The sequence below is a fragment of the Oncorhynchus nerka genome, linkage group LG6 (assembly GCF_034236695.1).
Source record: "Oncorhynchus nerka isolate Pitt River linkage group LG6, Oner_Uvic_2.0, whole genome shotgun sequence".
Lineage (NCBI taxonomy): Eukaryota > Metazoa > Chordata > Actinopteri > Salmoniformes > Salmonidae > Oncorhynchus > Oncorhynchus nerka.
In genome coordinates, this window is record NC_088401.1 from 27,376,204 (window position 1) to 27,393,365 (window position 17,162).

General features: G+C 41.3%; 2 protein-coding genes across 2 annotated transcripts in view; both read right to left on the bottom strand.

Moving 5' to 3' along the window:
* Window positions 1-6,070: 6,070 nt before the first annotated feature.
* Window positions 6,071-7,952, bottom strand: LOC115131096 (C-C chemokine receptor type 3-like). The gene is made up of 2 exons (XM_029662702.2): window positions 7,796-7,952; window positions 6,071-7,706 (listed from the first exon to the last, which is right to left on the bottom strand). Exon 2 carries the CDS (start codon window positions 7,681-7,683, stop codon window positions 6,619-6,621), a length of 1,065 nt encoding a protein of 354 aa, XP_029518562.2. The 5' UTR covers window positions 7,684-7,706; window positions 7,796-7,952; the 3' UTR covers window positions 6,071-6,618.
* A 4,600-nt stretch (window positions 7,953-12,552) lies between these two features.
* Window positions 12,553-17,162, bottom strand: part of LOC115130258 (collagen alpha-1(XXI) chain-like) — a 48,352-nt gene continuing 43,742 nt past the window's right edge. Inside the window, exons 29-31 of the mRNA XM_029661193.2 lie at window positions 16,783-16,977; window positions 15,115-15,192; window positions 12,553-14,752 (exon numbers count right to left, since the gene is read on the bottom strand). Of these exons, the coding sequence (XP_029517053.2) occupies window positions 14,562-14,752; window positions 15,115-15,192; window positions 16,783-16,977 (464 nt within the window). The 3' untranslated portion in view covers window positions 12,553-14,561. The remainder of the gene's footprint in view (window positions 14,753-15,114; window positions 15,193-16,782; window positions 16,978-17,162) is intronic.

Below are 17,162 nucleotides of genomic sequence, written 5' to 3' on the forward strand. Positions count from 1 at the left end.
AGTGGCCCAATCAGAGTCCTGACCTCAACCTGATTGAGATGCTGTGGCATGACCTCGAGAGCCGTTTACACCAGACATCCCAAGAATATTGCTGAACTGAAACATTTTTGTAAAGAGGAATGGTCTAAAATTCCCCCTGACCATTGTGCAAGTCTGATCCGCAACTGCAGAAAACGTTTGGTTGAGGTTTTTGCTGACAAAGGAGGGTCAACCAGTTATTAAATCCAAGGGTTCACCTACTTTTTCCACCCTGCACTGTGAACGTTTACATGGTGTGTGCAACAAAGACATGAAAACATATTGTTCATTAGTTTAAGCAGACTGTTTGTCTATTGTTGTGACCTAGATGAAGATCAGATCACATTTGATGACCAATTTATGCAGAAATCTATGTATTGAAAAAAGGGTTCACATACTGTTTCTTGCCACTGTATATGTATGTGTATATATCAACAAAAAATATATGTTGGGGATTGGAAGTGGTGCAGGCAATTACATTGATGGAAGCCACAATCTATCTGAAATATTAAAGCTGATCTACCCCCTAAAAAAAAAAAAATGCACAGCCCCATGTGTCTGTGTATTGTGTAGAGTACCCAGAGGGGGCTAGCTGGGAGTGTATGTCTTGTTCTCTGTGCCTTTGTATTATAGCAGGCAACATCAATATGATGTCATGCATGGAGATGTGCTTTGAATGGTGATACCATTATACTATGCACTGGAGGGATAGAGGACCTCTGTATTTGTATGCTGGGTAAATGGGGTCCTGAGACCAGATCAAAAGGGAGAGGCTGTAATGACAGCAATAGACATTTGATGCCCAATACGAAGAGGATGAAGGTAAAGATGTAGACATCTTGGTTTCATGAGGAGAGCGAGAGAGAAGAAAAGAGAGGGGCTGACTGTGTAATTTCAATTGAATGTGGATGTGCACAGGCATACTACATACAGTGGAAGAGATGTCCGAATAGGAAAGAACAAAGTATTCCAGACTGTGCAAACCCCCATCTGTAAACACAAGGAAATATCAACACTCGGCAATGTGCAGCAATGCAGCACACTTCTTATTTGCTTTGATTTTGCTGTCTGCCATATTACTGGTGACTCAAATACCAGAGAGGAGAAAAGTAAACCATGGCAGCAGTCGAAGTAGTTGTCATAGTAGAAAAGTTTATTGTCCCCAAGGGGTAATGGGTTTTGTATGGGTTTTCCTTTGGAGTTTTGGGCTTGTGCTGGTGCCGTCTGACGCATCATCCGGTGATGGTGTCGTTTGAATTTGGTCGTGGCAAAGTGAAGTCTTATAACAGTCAACCTACTATACTGCTCCGTCAGTGAGAAGTAGCAGTTAGGAAATTGCTTTAACAACCCTTAGGTGTATGCTTATTTCTCAGTCGCCTTGCTTAAAAAGCCCAGCCCAATCTAAAGCCTCAGACCCCAAACAGCTTAGAGGAGAGACACAGCAAAAGCTGCAGCCAACCTGGATATACACCGTCTAATAAAGAAGGGTATTACAGACCCCCGGGGTATCATAAGTCAGGGCATTGTACACGCACCCATAATTAAGTCACATTCCTCACAAGTGTAGGAAACCAGACGCTTGACAGTTCGATTAAAAAGTAAGGATGAAATACCACATGAACGTGAATCGAGATCTCCTTTTGCGTGTTCACCGGTGAGAAAAGTTATGACCTTGTAGGAAAATGTTATATTCCTGGCCAAGAGGAATAGGTTTTAATCAAACTCGATGGATGAGCCTTTTGTTTGCATCTGTTGTTGCTTACACCTCCACTTATTGACTTATATTCTGTGGGAAGTGTGGTTGAACGGTAGTTCTGTTCCGAAAGGTATATTAACAACAATGCAACAACAATTAACAACAACAATGAGTGATGGGCCCTGAGGTCAGAGTGTAAATATCCCTATTGCAATCCTTCTCTAACAGACACTGTAAGTGTAAGCAATGAATAAAGAAATGCATAGAGTTAGCAACAACATGGCAATGTGAATAGTGGAGGCTACTAGCATGTTGCATTAGCAGGCCAAAGCTAAAACAGACCCAATTGGCTATATAGCACAGCACTCGCGGCAAACAAAACACAAGACATAAAGCTCATAGGAGGTAGCAGGATGACAGGCATCAGCAATTGATGAGCATGGCTTAATTTGTAGAACATAAACAAATGCCTGTTTTATAGGGATACATGGAGATTGATAGATCTGCCACAAACTCTCTCTCATCACCTTCATGTCTCAAAACTTGGGAATTCTGAACAGTTGATTTCAGTGAAATTGGTGTATTGTGTACAGGGTGAACTTCAAATCAATCTCTAGCCCTCTCTTATGCACCTCTGAAGATCAAAAAGGATTAGACAGGTTCATCCAATATGTCAGAGAAATCTATCCAGCCTATCAGAGGGAAGGATAAGGCTATTGCTACTTTGGCATGCCTAATTCTAATGCAATGTTTTCAGATCTAGGCCTTCATGAAGTGCCTGTATTAGGTGCAAGGGGTCGCTTTAGAATTCAGAAATCATGTCCTCTACCTCTATTGTAGATACATGTTAAAAATGTTCTAATTGTCATCATTTAAAAGGCCCTTTCATGTTAACTTCACCACTAGATGTCCTCTTCCTCCCAGACTGAAGACTGCATACAGACAGCAGCAATGTAGACCTGAGACATTACTAAGCCATGTCATGCACACGTCTCATGCACATACGCATGAGTTGTCTTTTCACTGAAGAACCCCAACAGACCATATAATCTCCTCACTGAAAATGCTCTCGGTTATTATATTGAATATGCTCTCTGCCTATATGAACTATGCCTGCCTGAAGTGACGTCTTAGAAAAAGGTTATTTCGACTAAAACGTTGACCAAATAAATGGTATCTACAGTAAACTTGTGTATAGGAGTATCTCATGAGGAACTATATGGCTTTTATTCACAGCACAATAAGGAACGAAAGCATAATGGTGTGTTGCGTAGACTGTAGCATTCATTTAACCCCCCAAAAACTTGAAAGGGACCAACCTTTTATTGCAGTGGACTTCTTGGTAGTCTTATACTTTTGTTCCAAAGTAGATTTGTTTATCTCACACACATGGTTATGGGCTTAACAAAAGAAGACAACTGTACCATGTCAGATAAAGAGTTGAAATGTATTCCATTTTGAGTTTGCATCTCAATATTGCACTTTATGTACATCACAGAAGACTGAAATATAACAACCATTTGACATAGAAATAATGTTTATTAATTATGCAATTATGGCACATACAGTATTAATACAATTCCACCCATGAAGCCACTAAAGGGCAATTTGGTCAGTTGACTGCAGGAAAGGACTACCTAAACATATAGAATGTGCAGGAATGCTATTTTTACTTTTCTGATGAAAACACAACGTAATTTCAATGACACTGTTGAATCAACGTGGACTATATGTTAGAATTGACGTCTGTGGGCAGCTATCTCAAATCAAATCAAATACCATTTTTATTTGTCACATGCGCTGAACACAACTGGTCTAGACTTTACTATGAAATGCTTGCTTACAAACCATTCCCAACGATGCAGAGTTTACAAATAATTATTCTTCTCCCCTTTGCTCAACTTCCTCCCTGGTTGTAAGAGTGATTTGATGGACGCATGACTTTCAACCTTCGTCTCTCCCGAGCCCGTACGGGAGTTGTAGCGATGAGACAAAATAGTAGCTACTACAACAATTGGATACCACGAAATTGGGGAGAAAAAGAGGTAAAATTCCACAAAAAAGAAAAAAAAAAAAAAAAAGAGTGTTTTGATACTGTAGTTTAAGGGTTCTTTATATGGTGGATTGAAGACTCTCCTCAAATTGTATTTGTCACATGCGCCGAATACAACAGGTAGACCTTACCGTGAAATGCTTACTTACAAGCACTTAAAACTTCTTCAGGATTAGTGGGTCCCCTGTGGGACGGTTGAGCATAAAGACAAGATGTGCATTTTCCCACCAGAGATGTGTTTTCATCAACTTGACCTGTTGCGGTTAGATGGCTGGGCATGATGATGTAGTGCATGTAAAAAATAGCTTTTAAATGTAAAAAATAAGTTAAATGGGTTTCCGTTGCAAGTCTACTGATGGTTGCGTCAGAACATAGTTTTTGCGAATGTGTCCACTCTGTTCTTGGCACCTGCACAGATACAATCCGGGTATAGCCTACATGAGGTTATTATGGACAAAAAGCCAGATGATTTTGATTTGTCAAACGGCAGCCAAGCGTTGACCATCATGTCACCAGAAGAAGACGCCCCAAAAAAGTGTCCACTGCTTTTCCCCGCAAAAGTGTTTTTGCAGAGACACAAAAAGATTCCACCTTTTTTTAGCGTATTTTATTTTGTCGACATTTGGAAAGGTTACCGACAAATTGGCTGTTTTCATCAGGCCTATTTTTCATCCGACATGTACTTTACTCGTTTAGATGGAAACTGTCGCGCCCTGATCTGTTTCACCTGTCCTTGTGCTTGTCTCCACCCCCTCCAGGTGTCGCCCATCTTCCCCACTTATCCTTTGGGTATTTATACCTGTGTTCTCAGTTTGTCTGTTGCCAGTTCGTCTTGTTTGTCAAGCTGACCAGCGTTCGTTCTGTCAGCTCCTGTCTTTTCCCAGCCTCTCTTTTTCTCATCCTCCTGGCTTTGACCTTTCCCTGCCCTGACCCTGTACTGCCCGCCTGACCAGTCTGCCCGTCCCTGACCCTGCCTGCCGTCCTGTACCTTTACTCCCAGTGTAGGACTATCGACCCCTGCCTGCCTTGACCTGTCGTTTGTCTGCCCCTGTGGTTACAATAAACATTGTTACTTCACACAGTCTGCACTTGGGTCTTACCTTTATTCCTGATATAAACTTGATTTGTGTAGACAAACAATGGATGGAGACCAATTACTCTTTTGCAGATTTAATGATGAACTGATCACATCTGCAGCCATGCATCAACTCAACTACTTCCTGTTCTCTCCCAATGATTAACCAACATCTGACCAATCAGAAGAGAGCACAGTAGTTAACTACTACTGTAGCAATTGCTAGCTAGATAATCAGAATTACACAACATTCTTAGAAAATAATAATATCTCTTTAAATAATTCTACAGTACCATAGAATTCTAAAGCAATCACAATGGAGGACATACAATTTGAAACAAACTATTCAATTCAAGTCAATACACTTTATTTATCCTCCAAGGGACAATTATTTTGGGGGTTAAAAAGTGACAGGGAGACAACACAACCAACATCATACTGTACTCTATATAATGTATGTTGCTTTGGCATTCATAGAAGATACATTTTGACCCCAAAGTCGTGGTTCGCTCCTCTGTTGCAGAGCTGAGCGTCCGTCTCTGAGCTGTAGTCCGCGTAGCCCGCTGTTGTCTCCCCAAACGAGGAGTTCATGTCCATTTCCATTACTTGGTGTGTTTACTCAAAACCTGTCAAAACATTGCCAGCTCTTACAGTAAACAACTTATTTAAATCAGCAGAAATTGAGAGAGGAAAATATCCATTTTAGCTGACTTACCCAAAACTTTTGGCTGGTTTGTTTGCTTGCTTGCAGCAAGTAAATGTAAAAGTTTCTTTGTCTTCAAGTAAGACTCAGGCCAAGGTTAGGAAATACACAGGGGAGGTAGGTGTGTGTGCGTGTGTGTCAGCAGGGTGTGATGCATAACACCCTCTGAATCAGACCTTTGTCATCTCGCCTTTAGATATTATCTTTCTATTCTGTCCTAATTTTTTGCACAATCTCCCCAAAAGGTTGAAACTAACTGTAGCATCAGATTAAACCGACAGTGTAGAGGTCCTCTCTAGCTCAGTTGGTAGAGCACACGCTTTTGCAATGCCAAGATGGTGAGTTTGGTTCCCGGGACAACCTATATGTCAAAAATGTATGCATGCATGACTATGTTGCCTTGGAGGAAAGTGTTTGTTAACTGGTATATGTTACTACATAATTAGTGAAACATGATATGCTCGCTCCATTTTTCAAACATGTAGGTGTGAATGGAAGAAGGAAGTTAGCTACTCACCCTGCATATTGAGTCAGGAGTAATGTTTATTTTCCAAACAGCAACGGTTTACATTGCCAGATAATGTTAGCCAGAGGCAAAATGTACAAATTTGACTGAGAGTAAATATAGAAAAGAATGACTTGCACATTGTTATGACACATTAAGTCATGTCTTAACTTGTCCTGTCACAACTTGTCTCCAAGTTCTTGATAACATTTTATTGAAATTGTACAATAATGGAGCATTAATGATGGATTGGATTTATAGAGTGAATGCTTCGGTTGGTAGAAAGAAACACTTTACATAGTAAGGGGGTAACTCACATCTACAATTAACATTATATAAACACATTTATTTTCAATCAATCAACCAAATGTATTTTATGAAGCCCTTTTTACATCAGCAGTTGTCACAAAGTGCTTTACAGATATCCAGCCTAAAACCCCAAAGAGCAAGCAATGCAGAGGCAGAGGCACAGTGGTGAATAGCAACATACATTTTTCAAGGTTCATTAACTAATATGAGACTCCTAGACATGAATTAATGTGCATTCCTGTGCCACATGGCTCCTATATCATACCAGAACATCTGTTTGACTAGTTATGCCCACTTGAGGGTTTCTAATATGTGACAGTGTCCGGCTACCATTGATTGAGACATGGTTCTTTAAACACGGCATATGTTTCTGCAGCAGAATCCGGAAGTGGTTCTGGAATTTTCTCCCCACAAAGGTGTAGAAGGCAGGATTGATACAGAAGTACAGATATGTGACCATACGAGTAACATGCAGCGCATAGTCAAGCTTACGGAGTTTCACACAGTCGACTTCAGCTGCTTGAAGCATCACCACCACATTATAAGGAGTCCAGCACGCAAAGAACAGCAGTACTATGACAAATATGAGTCTCACCGTCCTGTACTTGTTGGTCATCCTGGAGGAGATGACCGTCACTGCAATCCTAACGTAGCAGTAAAAAACAACAATGAGAGGAAATAGGAAAAACAAACCTAACTGGAGGTATGGCCCCGACAGCTCCAATTCCTCAGAGACAATCGATTCTGGGGTACCAACCTCCTCACACACCAACCCCTGGTAGTAATGCTCGGCCTGGTCGTAGAGTAGAAACGGCTTGATGCACGCCAGGAGGCTGATGCCCCACACAGCGGCGGATGAGGCGAGGGCGTAGCTCCTCCGACGTAGCCTGGTGGACGGCACGGCGTAGACCACTGCCAGGTACCGGTCAAAGGTCATGAGGGTGAGGAACAGGATCGAGCTGTAGAAACCCAGGAAGTAGGCGCTGCCCACAATCTTACACCAGACCCGGCCGAAGATCCAGCTGGACTTGTGGTGGTATACGGCCCAGAAGGGCAGACTGGACATGAAGACCAGGTCCGACACCACCAGGTTGAGGAGGAAGATGTTCCCCACCGTGTTGAGTTTTTCGAACTTGCAGATGATATAGAGGACCAAGCTGTTTCCCACCACACTCAGTGTGAAAATCAGCAGGTAGAAGGTGGAGAGTTTGACCCCAAAGTTGTGGTTCGTTTCTCTGTTGCAGAGCGGAGCGTCCGTCTCTGAGCTGTAGTCCGCGTAGCCCGCTGTTGTCTCCCCAAACGAAGAGTTCATGTCCATTTCCATTGCTTGGTGTGTTTACTCAAAACCTGTCAAAACATTGCCAGCTCTTACAGTAAACAACTTATTTAAATCAGCAGAAATTGAGAGAGGAAAATATCCATTTTAGCTGACTTACCCAAAACCTTTGGCTGGCTTGTTTGCTTGCTTGCAGCAAGTAAATGTAAAAGTTTCTTTGTCTTCAAGTAAGACTCAGCCTAGGTTAGGAAATACACAGGGGAGGTAAGTGTGTGTTGTGTGTATGCATGTGTGTCAGCCGGGTGTGATGCATAACACCCTCTGAATCAGACCTTTGTCATCTCGCCTTTAGATTTAATCTTTCTATTCTACAGAAGTGGCGCATATTGGGGGTTGGGAAAAAAATAATTGTGTGTGTCCCATGTATCCTACTTTCAGCACACGTCTTCCAACATATGTCAGGTGGATATATATATACCCTACAAATATATTTGCACCCTTGCACTTTACTAAGAACGTTCTCTATTTCTTCTAAAAATCAGTTGAAATTGAAGAAAACATTTGGTATCCACACCTTGTTAATGAATTTTTAACACTGCAGAACCAACTTTATTTTTGTAAACTTAAGCTTACAATTTATATGAAGAAAATAAAGGCAAATGGCATGGACAACATTATTGCCAACCTTTGGCTAAGATAACTCCCTACAAATGCTTATTTTAGCCATCAATGAGCTTGCTGCACATTTGTAGATAGTAATTTGGCTGCTCTAATTCTTCAATGTTTGAGGGGTGCCTTCTACCAACTGCTGTTTTCAGTTCTTGCCATAGGTTATGGATGTAATTCAGATCTGGATCTGGCCACTCTAGAACAGTCCAGTGCTTCTTCTTGAACCATTCCAAGGTGCTTTTGACGTGTGTATGGGGTTGTTGTCCTGCTGGAAGACCAACAACCTTCAACTGTTCTGCCAGCGGCATGGAATCCTGACCTGTTCACCGGACGTGCTACCTGTTCCAGACCTGCTGTTTTCAACTCTCTAGAGACAGCAGGAGCGGTAGAGATACTCTGAATGATCGGCTATGAAAAGCCAACTGACATTTACACCTGAGGTGCTGACCTGTTGCACCCTCGAACCACTGTGATTATTATTATTTGACCCTGCTGGTCATCTATGAACATTTGAACATCTTGGCCATGTTCTGTAATAATCGCCACCCGGCACAGCCAGAAGAGGACTGGCCACCCCTCATAGCCTGGTTCCTCTCTAGGTTTCTTCCTAGGTTCTGGCCTTTCTAGGGAGTATTTCCTAGCCACCGTGCTTCTACACCTGCATTGCTTGCTGTTTGGGGTTTTAGGCTGGGTTTCTGTACAGCACTTTGTGACATCAGCTGATGTAAGAAGGGCTTTATAAATACATTTGATTGATTTATTGATTGGTAATGACCGGAACGGTATCAGTGGAATGGTATCAAATACATCAAACACATGGTTTCCAGGTGTTTGACGACATTCCATTTGCTCCGTTCCGGCCATTATTATGAGCCGTTCGACCCTCAGCAGCCTCCACTGTTCTCCATTGAAGGTTGTGGGTCTTCCAGCAGGAAAATAACCCCAAACACAAATCAAAAAGCACCCAGAAATAGTGCAAGAAGAAACGCTGGACTGTTCTGGAGTGGCCAAAGAAGAGTCCAGATCTGAATCACATCCACCCCTCAAAGGGTTTGCTGCTGAAGAGTAGGCCAAATTGCCAGTAAAAAAGGTGCAGCAAGCTCATTAATGCTACATAAAGCATTTGTCAGAAGTTATCTTGGCCAAAGGCTGTGCAACCAAGTACTAGCTCTGGGGTGCCAAAAAAATATGTCCATGTCATTTGTCTTTATTTTCTAGATTAAACTCGTTCTGCAATGTTGAAAATCCAATAACATAGTGTGGAGACCAAAGGTTTTCAATTTCAACTTATTTTAGAAGAAATTTGGAAGTATTTAAGAAAAGTGCAAGTGTGGCAATATATTTTGTCCACAACTGTATTTACCTGAATTCCTTATGTCGTGACGTTGTATTAGTTAATGTGATTACTGTTGCTCATCGAATGATTACAAGTTTCTAATTGCGTGATTAACTGAATCAAGCAATTATTAACTCGTTAACCTGGGGCACCATGGGAAAACTAGTTTTTATTGAGTTTCTATTTCCCAAATTAACTCAAAGAATATCAGAATATCGATTTTACAACAGCCGCTAATTAACCAGTTGCCTCTACCAATCTCGTTCTGAACGTCGTATAGCTCGTGAATCTGCACGGACCGGGGTCTCACCAATAAATTCGTACCACACTAATCTTAGTTGAATATTTATTTACTAAAAACCTAAAATGATGATAAAAGATACACATAGACAAAACACATTAGGCTATTGATTAGAACTTAGTATAATGGGCCAACACATTGTGTTACCCGCAATGGGGATTTCAAAAGAGAGAGAAAAAAAGAAAGTACACAAGAGAAATATACATTTGGGTGAATTTCTCAGCTATGCTATTCTAACCCTAACCTTGCCCCAAACTGCCGCTCTTATGGGTCCCTGCTCGTCCTCCCGATGTCAGTGTCCTTTTGGCTGAGGAGTCTGTTCCCTCACCGTTTGCTCTGGAAGGGGTCTTCTGAGGACAGACACCTCTGTAGCTCAGAGCTCACAGCATAGGAATGAAACCCTTTAGATACCACGATTTGATGGGAGATGGGGGCTAGGTGGTTCGACTTGAATTCACCCGCTTAGACACAGCTACTCATCCGTAGCTTGGGTAGAAAAGGATTTCTTTGTCCTAAAACTTGCGTTGCGTTCTGGGTTCGTTTACTTTTTAGACCTTGCTGCAGCTGGGGTCACGTAGTCCTCCTGTAAATTCTATACTCACAGGTTTTATACCCTTGGGTCAGAAGTGGGCGTAACCGCCTTTAGGGCAATTCTCTGGACGTACCAAGTTAATGAGGCAAGGTCTAGATAATTCTAGATTCAAATCCAATTTTAGACAACTAACTTAACATTTCATCTTCCCCAAAACATTCTCTTTGATTTGGATATCTTCCATACAACGTACAATGTATAAACATCAAACATCTAAGAGGAAAACTCTTCACATTACAATGTTTTCGTAATAACGTCATCTATTAACCTTTAATAACAAAACAAAAATGACATACATTTTCATATTCCATCTATCGTCATGACCACCAATGTGGCTGACGGAAACCATTGTTCCAAAGTCCCTTTATTTCATGTTTAATGTTCTGAGGCTGGTTCTCCATAGTAACAGGACAAAGGAATTTTTCTGTGGCCTTTATGTCTGCAAACTTCGGCAGCTGGGGTGAAAGAGGAGTGATTACGATAGAGGGAACCAAGTCTAGATGACCTATGTTTTGGAGGTGTTCAAAACAAGGTTAAGGGCAGAGAAAGCTTGTTGGACACTAAGAAACAAAATCCGGGGAGGAGCCAATTAAGTATAAGACTGTATTATCTGCATATAAATTGATGAGAGCTTCCTACTGCCTGAGCTATGTTGTTGATGTCAATTGAGAGGAGTGTGGAGCCTAGGATCGAGCCTTGGGGTACACCCTTGGTGACAGGCAGTGGCTGAGACAGCAAATATTCTGACTTTATAAACTGACTTTATACAACTCAGAGACACCAACACTCCTGTCACGCCCTGGTCTAAGTATTTTGTGTTTTCTTCATGTATTGGGTCAGGCCAGGGTGTGGCATAGAGTTTTTGTATTGTGGTGTGTTTTGTCTTGGGATTTTGGAATGTGTGTATAGTGGGATTGTAGCTTAGTGGGGTGTTCTAGGAGAGTCTATGGCTGTCTGAAGTGGTTCTCAATCAGAGGCAGGTGTTTACCGTTGTCTCTGATTGGGAACCATATTTAGGCAGCCATATTCTTTGGTTGTATTGTGGGTGATTGTCCTGTGTGTCTTGATGTCCTGGTTAGAGGTTAGTAGACACTTGTATAGGCTGTTTTCGGTTTTCGTTTTGTAGTGTTAGTGTTTTGTTGTGTGTTACGTTTGTTTATTAAAGATGAATCACAATAGACACGCTGCAGTTTGGTCCGACTCTCCTTCACCATTAGAAAGCCGTTACAACTCCTTAGCCCACAAGAATGGAATGGTCTACTGTATCAAAAGCTTTGGCCAAGTCAATAAAAATAGCAGCACAACATTGCTTAGAATCAAGGGCAATGGTGAGATTATTGAGGACCTTTTAGGTTGCAGTGACACATCCATAACCTGAGCAGAAACCAGATTGCATACCAAGGCAAAGGGTTGCTACTTTGAATAATCTAAAATATAATTTGATTTGTTTGACACTTTTTTGGTTACTACATGATTCCTTATGTGTTCCATATTATTCTACCATGTAGAAAATAGTAAAAAAAAAAAAACCTTGCTTCACATATTTATTGATATTTCGGTCGTGACACCTTGTAAAAAATACATGAAGATTTACCAACATGCTAACTCATTTTCTTCAAAATGTTTGCAGACAACATTGGTTATATTTGCAGGGTTGTGGCTTAAGGCAGTGTTTTCCAAACTCAATCCTGGGGTTTAGTTTTTCGTTTTTTTGCTCTAGCACTACACAGCTGATTCAAATAACCAACTCACCATCAGGCTTTGATTATTTGAATCAGATGTGTAGTGCTAGGGTAAAAAAAAATGCACCCAGGGGGGGCCCCAGGACCAAGTTTGGGGAACCCTGGCTTAAGACAAATTCATTCTAGTCTTTTATTGTGAGTGTTTCAGTAGTGACATCAAAAGCATTTCTTTTTTTAAAGACGTTTAAAAATAAACAAAACTACTAATTAAATCAGTATCTTTGAATGTAGTAATAGAACAACTCAAGATGTTCTATTGAAATAAGTGTTTAAAAAATTACAAAAATCATGATTTGCTTTATTTTCAAACATGAAGTTTAGGAGTCAAGATTTGAGCCAGCCACCTCTGAATATGATTAGCTGTATAAACAATGACGTTGTACTATATTAAATGTAACTGTATGTTTGTTATTGCCTTGGATTGTATGAGAACATATCATGAAGTAAATACATGTCCTAAGTTTGGATACTTAGATGTTTTTTTGCACCAATCATGCAGAATCACCCATATACAGTACAGTCCAACCATATAACCACATAACAGTTGATGTAAAAGATGGATATCATAAAATACATAAAAGCATCTGAAAATATATTACAATATTTTAAATGTGAAAAAACAAAAACAAAACAGCTTAACCATTCATACACATGTCAGCGTCTGTCATCTCCCATGGCACATCATGTAGCCCCTGTAGTTAAATAAGGAGGTATAGCACATCATGTAGCCCCTGGTGTTACATCAGGAGGTATAGCACATCATCTAGCCCCTGTAGATAAATCAGGATGTATAGCACATCATGTAGCTCCTGTAGTTAAATAAGGAGGTATAGCACATCATGTAGCTCCTGTAGTTAAATAAGGAGGTATAGCACATCATGTAGCTCCTGTAGTTAAATAAGGAGGTATAGCACATCATGTAGTTAAATAAGGAGGTATAGCACATCATGTAGCTCCTGTAGTTACATCAGGAGGTATAGCACATCATCTAGCCCCTGTAGATAAATCAGGAGGTATAGCACATCATGTAGCTCCTGTAGTTACATCAGGAGGTATAGCACATCATCTAGCCCCGGTAGTTAAATAAGGAGGTATAGCACATCATGTAGCTCCTGTAGTTACATCAGGAGGTATACTGTAGTATTTTAATAAAGTATAGTATGATATTTAAAGTAAAAATTTAAATAATTTACATGAAATATGGACAATGCAATATGAATCATTTGGCTACATCAAACAAAGAACATTTTTTAACAAAGATATGCAAAACACATTTGAAGCAGTTCCTGAGGTTTAATTTAATTTATGGTATGGGTTTATAAAGGCACAAGGTGAATTAATATATTATCTACAGTACAGTTTTCGTAGTTGGGATACATTTTAAGCCGAAATTCTCACAATGCTGTCTTGTAAAAATGCACCAGGCACTTACTATATTAGCACATTCTGTGGTTGAATCCAGGTAGCCTGTTATTGTACTAATTAGCAGTTAATCTGTGTTTACCTCAGCCTGCAACATATTTACATTTTGACATGCTGTAAAATATTTACATATGGAGGGCTTGACAACAACATCCTATGGTATAACATTTTTTAAATATGTTTCATACCCTGGTTTTACAAAACATTTTTCACTGGTGTACTTATATGTAATGCCTTGTGTCCAGCAAGGAGGTAGTGTTACAGTACCAAGGACTATGATGATTCTCTTTGGACAATCACCATTAAAAGTCCAAAACATATGGTTTCTATCATTTATCCTGAAACCTACAAACATACAGTATATGAAACCAAGAATATGTCTCAAAATACGTAGACCTAGTTTCAGTTAATCGGGACAAATATTTCTACTGAACAGCAAAGTGGACACCCATATGCCTTAAAACAGGGTTTCCCAACCCTCTCCTCAGGGACCATAGGTCTTTTTACATATTTGTTGTATCCCTAAACTGGCACACCTGATTCAATTAGTCAATTATCACCAAGCCCTTTACTAACGGAATCAGGTGTGCCAGTTCAGGGCTAGAACAAATATGTGAAATGTCTGGGTGTCCCCGAGGAGATGGTTTTTAAGCATTGGTGTCCAATCTTATCTGCAAAGAGCCAGTGTGGGTGCAGACCTTTATTCGATTTTCAGGTGTGTTAGTGTATGACTGGAGCAAAAGCCTGCAGCTAAACACTCCCCTTTGCCGAAAAGATTTGATTTCACTGTCTTAAAGTACTGTATGACGTTGCATCTTGACCCCCACATTGAAACCCGTCCTCCCCTCTAGGGGCCCCTTCCTCTCAGAAGTTGGGCCCTTTGCTGTAGGGGTCATTCCTGAGGTTGTAGGCCTGGTAGCAAGAAGACATGTCACACACTCCTGGTAGTCCTGATGACCCTTGTTTCCCTGGCATTCCGGGACTTCCTGACTTCCCAGGCATCCCCTGAGTGCCCGGGCGTCCGATGCCATCCGATCCGCGAGGCCCCTGAACTCCTGCCCGTCATTAAGAAGAAATACTGTAAGGGGATATGACTCCAGAGAACGAGCAGTGTGTTTTCATGTTTCAGAATAATCAATGGTGATGGTTTCATATGGAGTGATGGGATATGAGGCTCTAGAAGAACATTTGTGTCAGTATAGCAAGCGAGCTAGCATTTTATGCTCTCCGTAGGATACCTTTTTAGAAGACTCCAATCACTGATAGAAGGGGCAAATTAGTCATGATTAACCGCTAACTAGCCACTTTAGCCTCTTCAATCTCTGAATCCCTAGGTGCTAATCCCTGGGTGTACAGCTAATCAAAAGCTAGCATGTCGTTAGCACCCAATGGTTAATTCGCCATTGTGTTATCTTACCTGACTGTCCAGTAGGGCCTGGTGACCCTGGACGGCCCTCTCCTTTGGTGCCTTTGAGTCCTCTTGGTCCAGTGTCACCTAAAGATGATTTCTAATCATTATACTGTGTATAGAACCAACATGACTCTAGCTCACCTGCTAACATAACATACTCCACTGTTACTTCAAGTGGGTAACACTTTCTATGAAGCTGTAAATACATTGAACTGCAATGTATTTACAGTAGTGTATTGTATTTAATTCAATTGTCGGGCCGACTCTTCTCTCTGTATATATCAACGATGTCGCTCTTGCTGCGGGTGATTCCCTGATTCACCTCTACGCAGACAACACCATTCTGTATACATCTGGGCACTGTGTTAACAAACCTCCAAACAATCTTCAATGCCATACAACACTCCTTCCGTGGCTGCTCTTAAATGCTAGTAAAACTAAATGCATGCTTTTCAACCGATTGCTGCCCGCACCCGCCCGCCCGAATAGCATCACTGCTCTGGACGGTTCTGACTTAGAATATGTGGACAACTACAAATACCTAGGTGTCTGGCTAGACACCTTCACTCACGGTGCCAAACATACCCTCGTAAAACTGACTATCCTACCGATCCTCGACTTCGGCGATGTCATTTACAAAATAGCCTCCAACACTCTACTCAGCAAACTGGATGCAGTCTATCACAGTGCCATCCGTTTTGTCAACAAAGCCCCATATACCACCCACCACTGCAACCTGTATGCTCTCGTCGGCTGACAGTCTCTACATATTCGTCGCCAGACCCACTGGCTCCAGGTCATCTATAACTCTTTGATAAGGTAAAGCTCCGCCTTATCTCAGCTCACTGGTCACGATAACACCCACCCATAGCACGCGCTCCAGCAGGTATATCTCACTGGTCATCCCCAAAGCCAACACCTCCTTTGGCCGCCTTTCCTTCCAGTTCTCTGCTGCCAATGACTGGAACGAATTGCAAAAATCGCTGAAGTTGGAGACTTATATCTCCCTCACTAACTTTAAACATCAGCTATCTGAGCAGCTAACCAATCTCTGCAGCTGTACACAGCCCATCCAATCTACCTACCTCATCCCCATATTGTTTTAATGAACTTTTTTACTCTTTTGCACACCAGTATTTCTACTTGCACATCATCATCTGCACATCTATCGCTCCAGTGTTCATTTGCTAAATTGTAATTACTTCGTTACTATGGCCTATTTATTGCCTTACCTCCTCACACCATTTGCACACACTGTATGTATACTTTTTTTTCTATTGTGTTATTGACTGTACGCTTGTTTATTCCATGTGTAACTTTGTGTTGTTGTTTGTGTCGCACTGCTTTGCTTTATCTTGGCCAGGTCGCTGTTGTAAATGAGAACTTGTTCTCAACTGGCCTAACTGGTTAAATAAAGGTGACATAAAAGAATTAGCAGCAAAGTGCTTTACAAGACTAGCTATGGTGGTCAGCTATTGCTCCTTATAACCAATTATATAAATGTAGTCATCTTTATAATTCTGGAAACGTGCGTGGTTCATAGGGGAATTATAGGGGCGTAATGTTGTATTTCCACATGTGTTACCATGTCATAATTCCTTTATCCGAACCTGTAGATTAATGCGTTACCAAACACTCAGTAGAGTCTTTGGGGTTTCTGTACAGGTGTGTTACCTTTGACTCCCTGGGGCCCCTGCATGCCGGGGGTTCCTGGATATCCCGGTGAGCCGATTCTACCGGGATAGCCCGGTGTTCCTGAGGAACCTTTGAGTCCTGGTGCTCCAGGCTGTCCCGGGGGTCCCTTCACCGTCTCACACGGCTCACATCTACTGAGAGGGGATAGTGTCTGCAGCAGCTGGGTGAGCTGATCTGGGAGGGCCCAAGCACGATTTGTTTCAATCAAATCAATGTTAATCAGTCAATCAATCAAGGTATTAAGGGAACCATTGTTTACAGTCATTCATATGTCTCATGATTTAAACTTCTTTATTTGAGTACACCTGGAAAAATAGCCCACGTATTACCGCAGCTAAAATATGAATAGCACCAGATAA

Bases quoted from the DNA above. Each gene is read 5' to 3' on its own strand.
- LOC115131096 (XM_029662702.2), bottom strand. From the start codon at position 7,683: ATGGAAATGGACATGAACTCTTCGTTTGGGGAGACAACAGCGGGCTAC.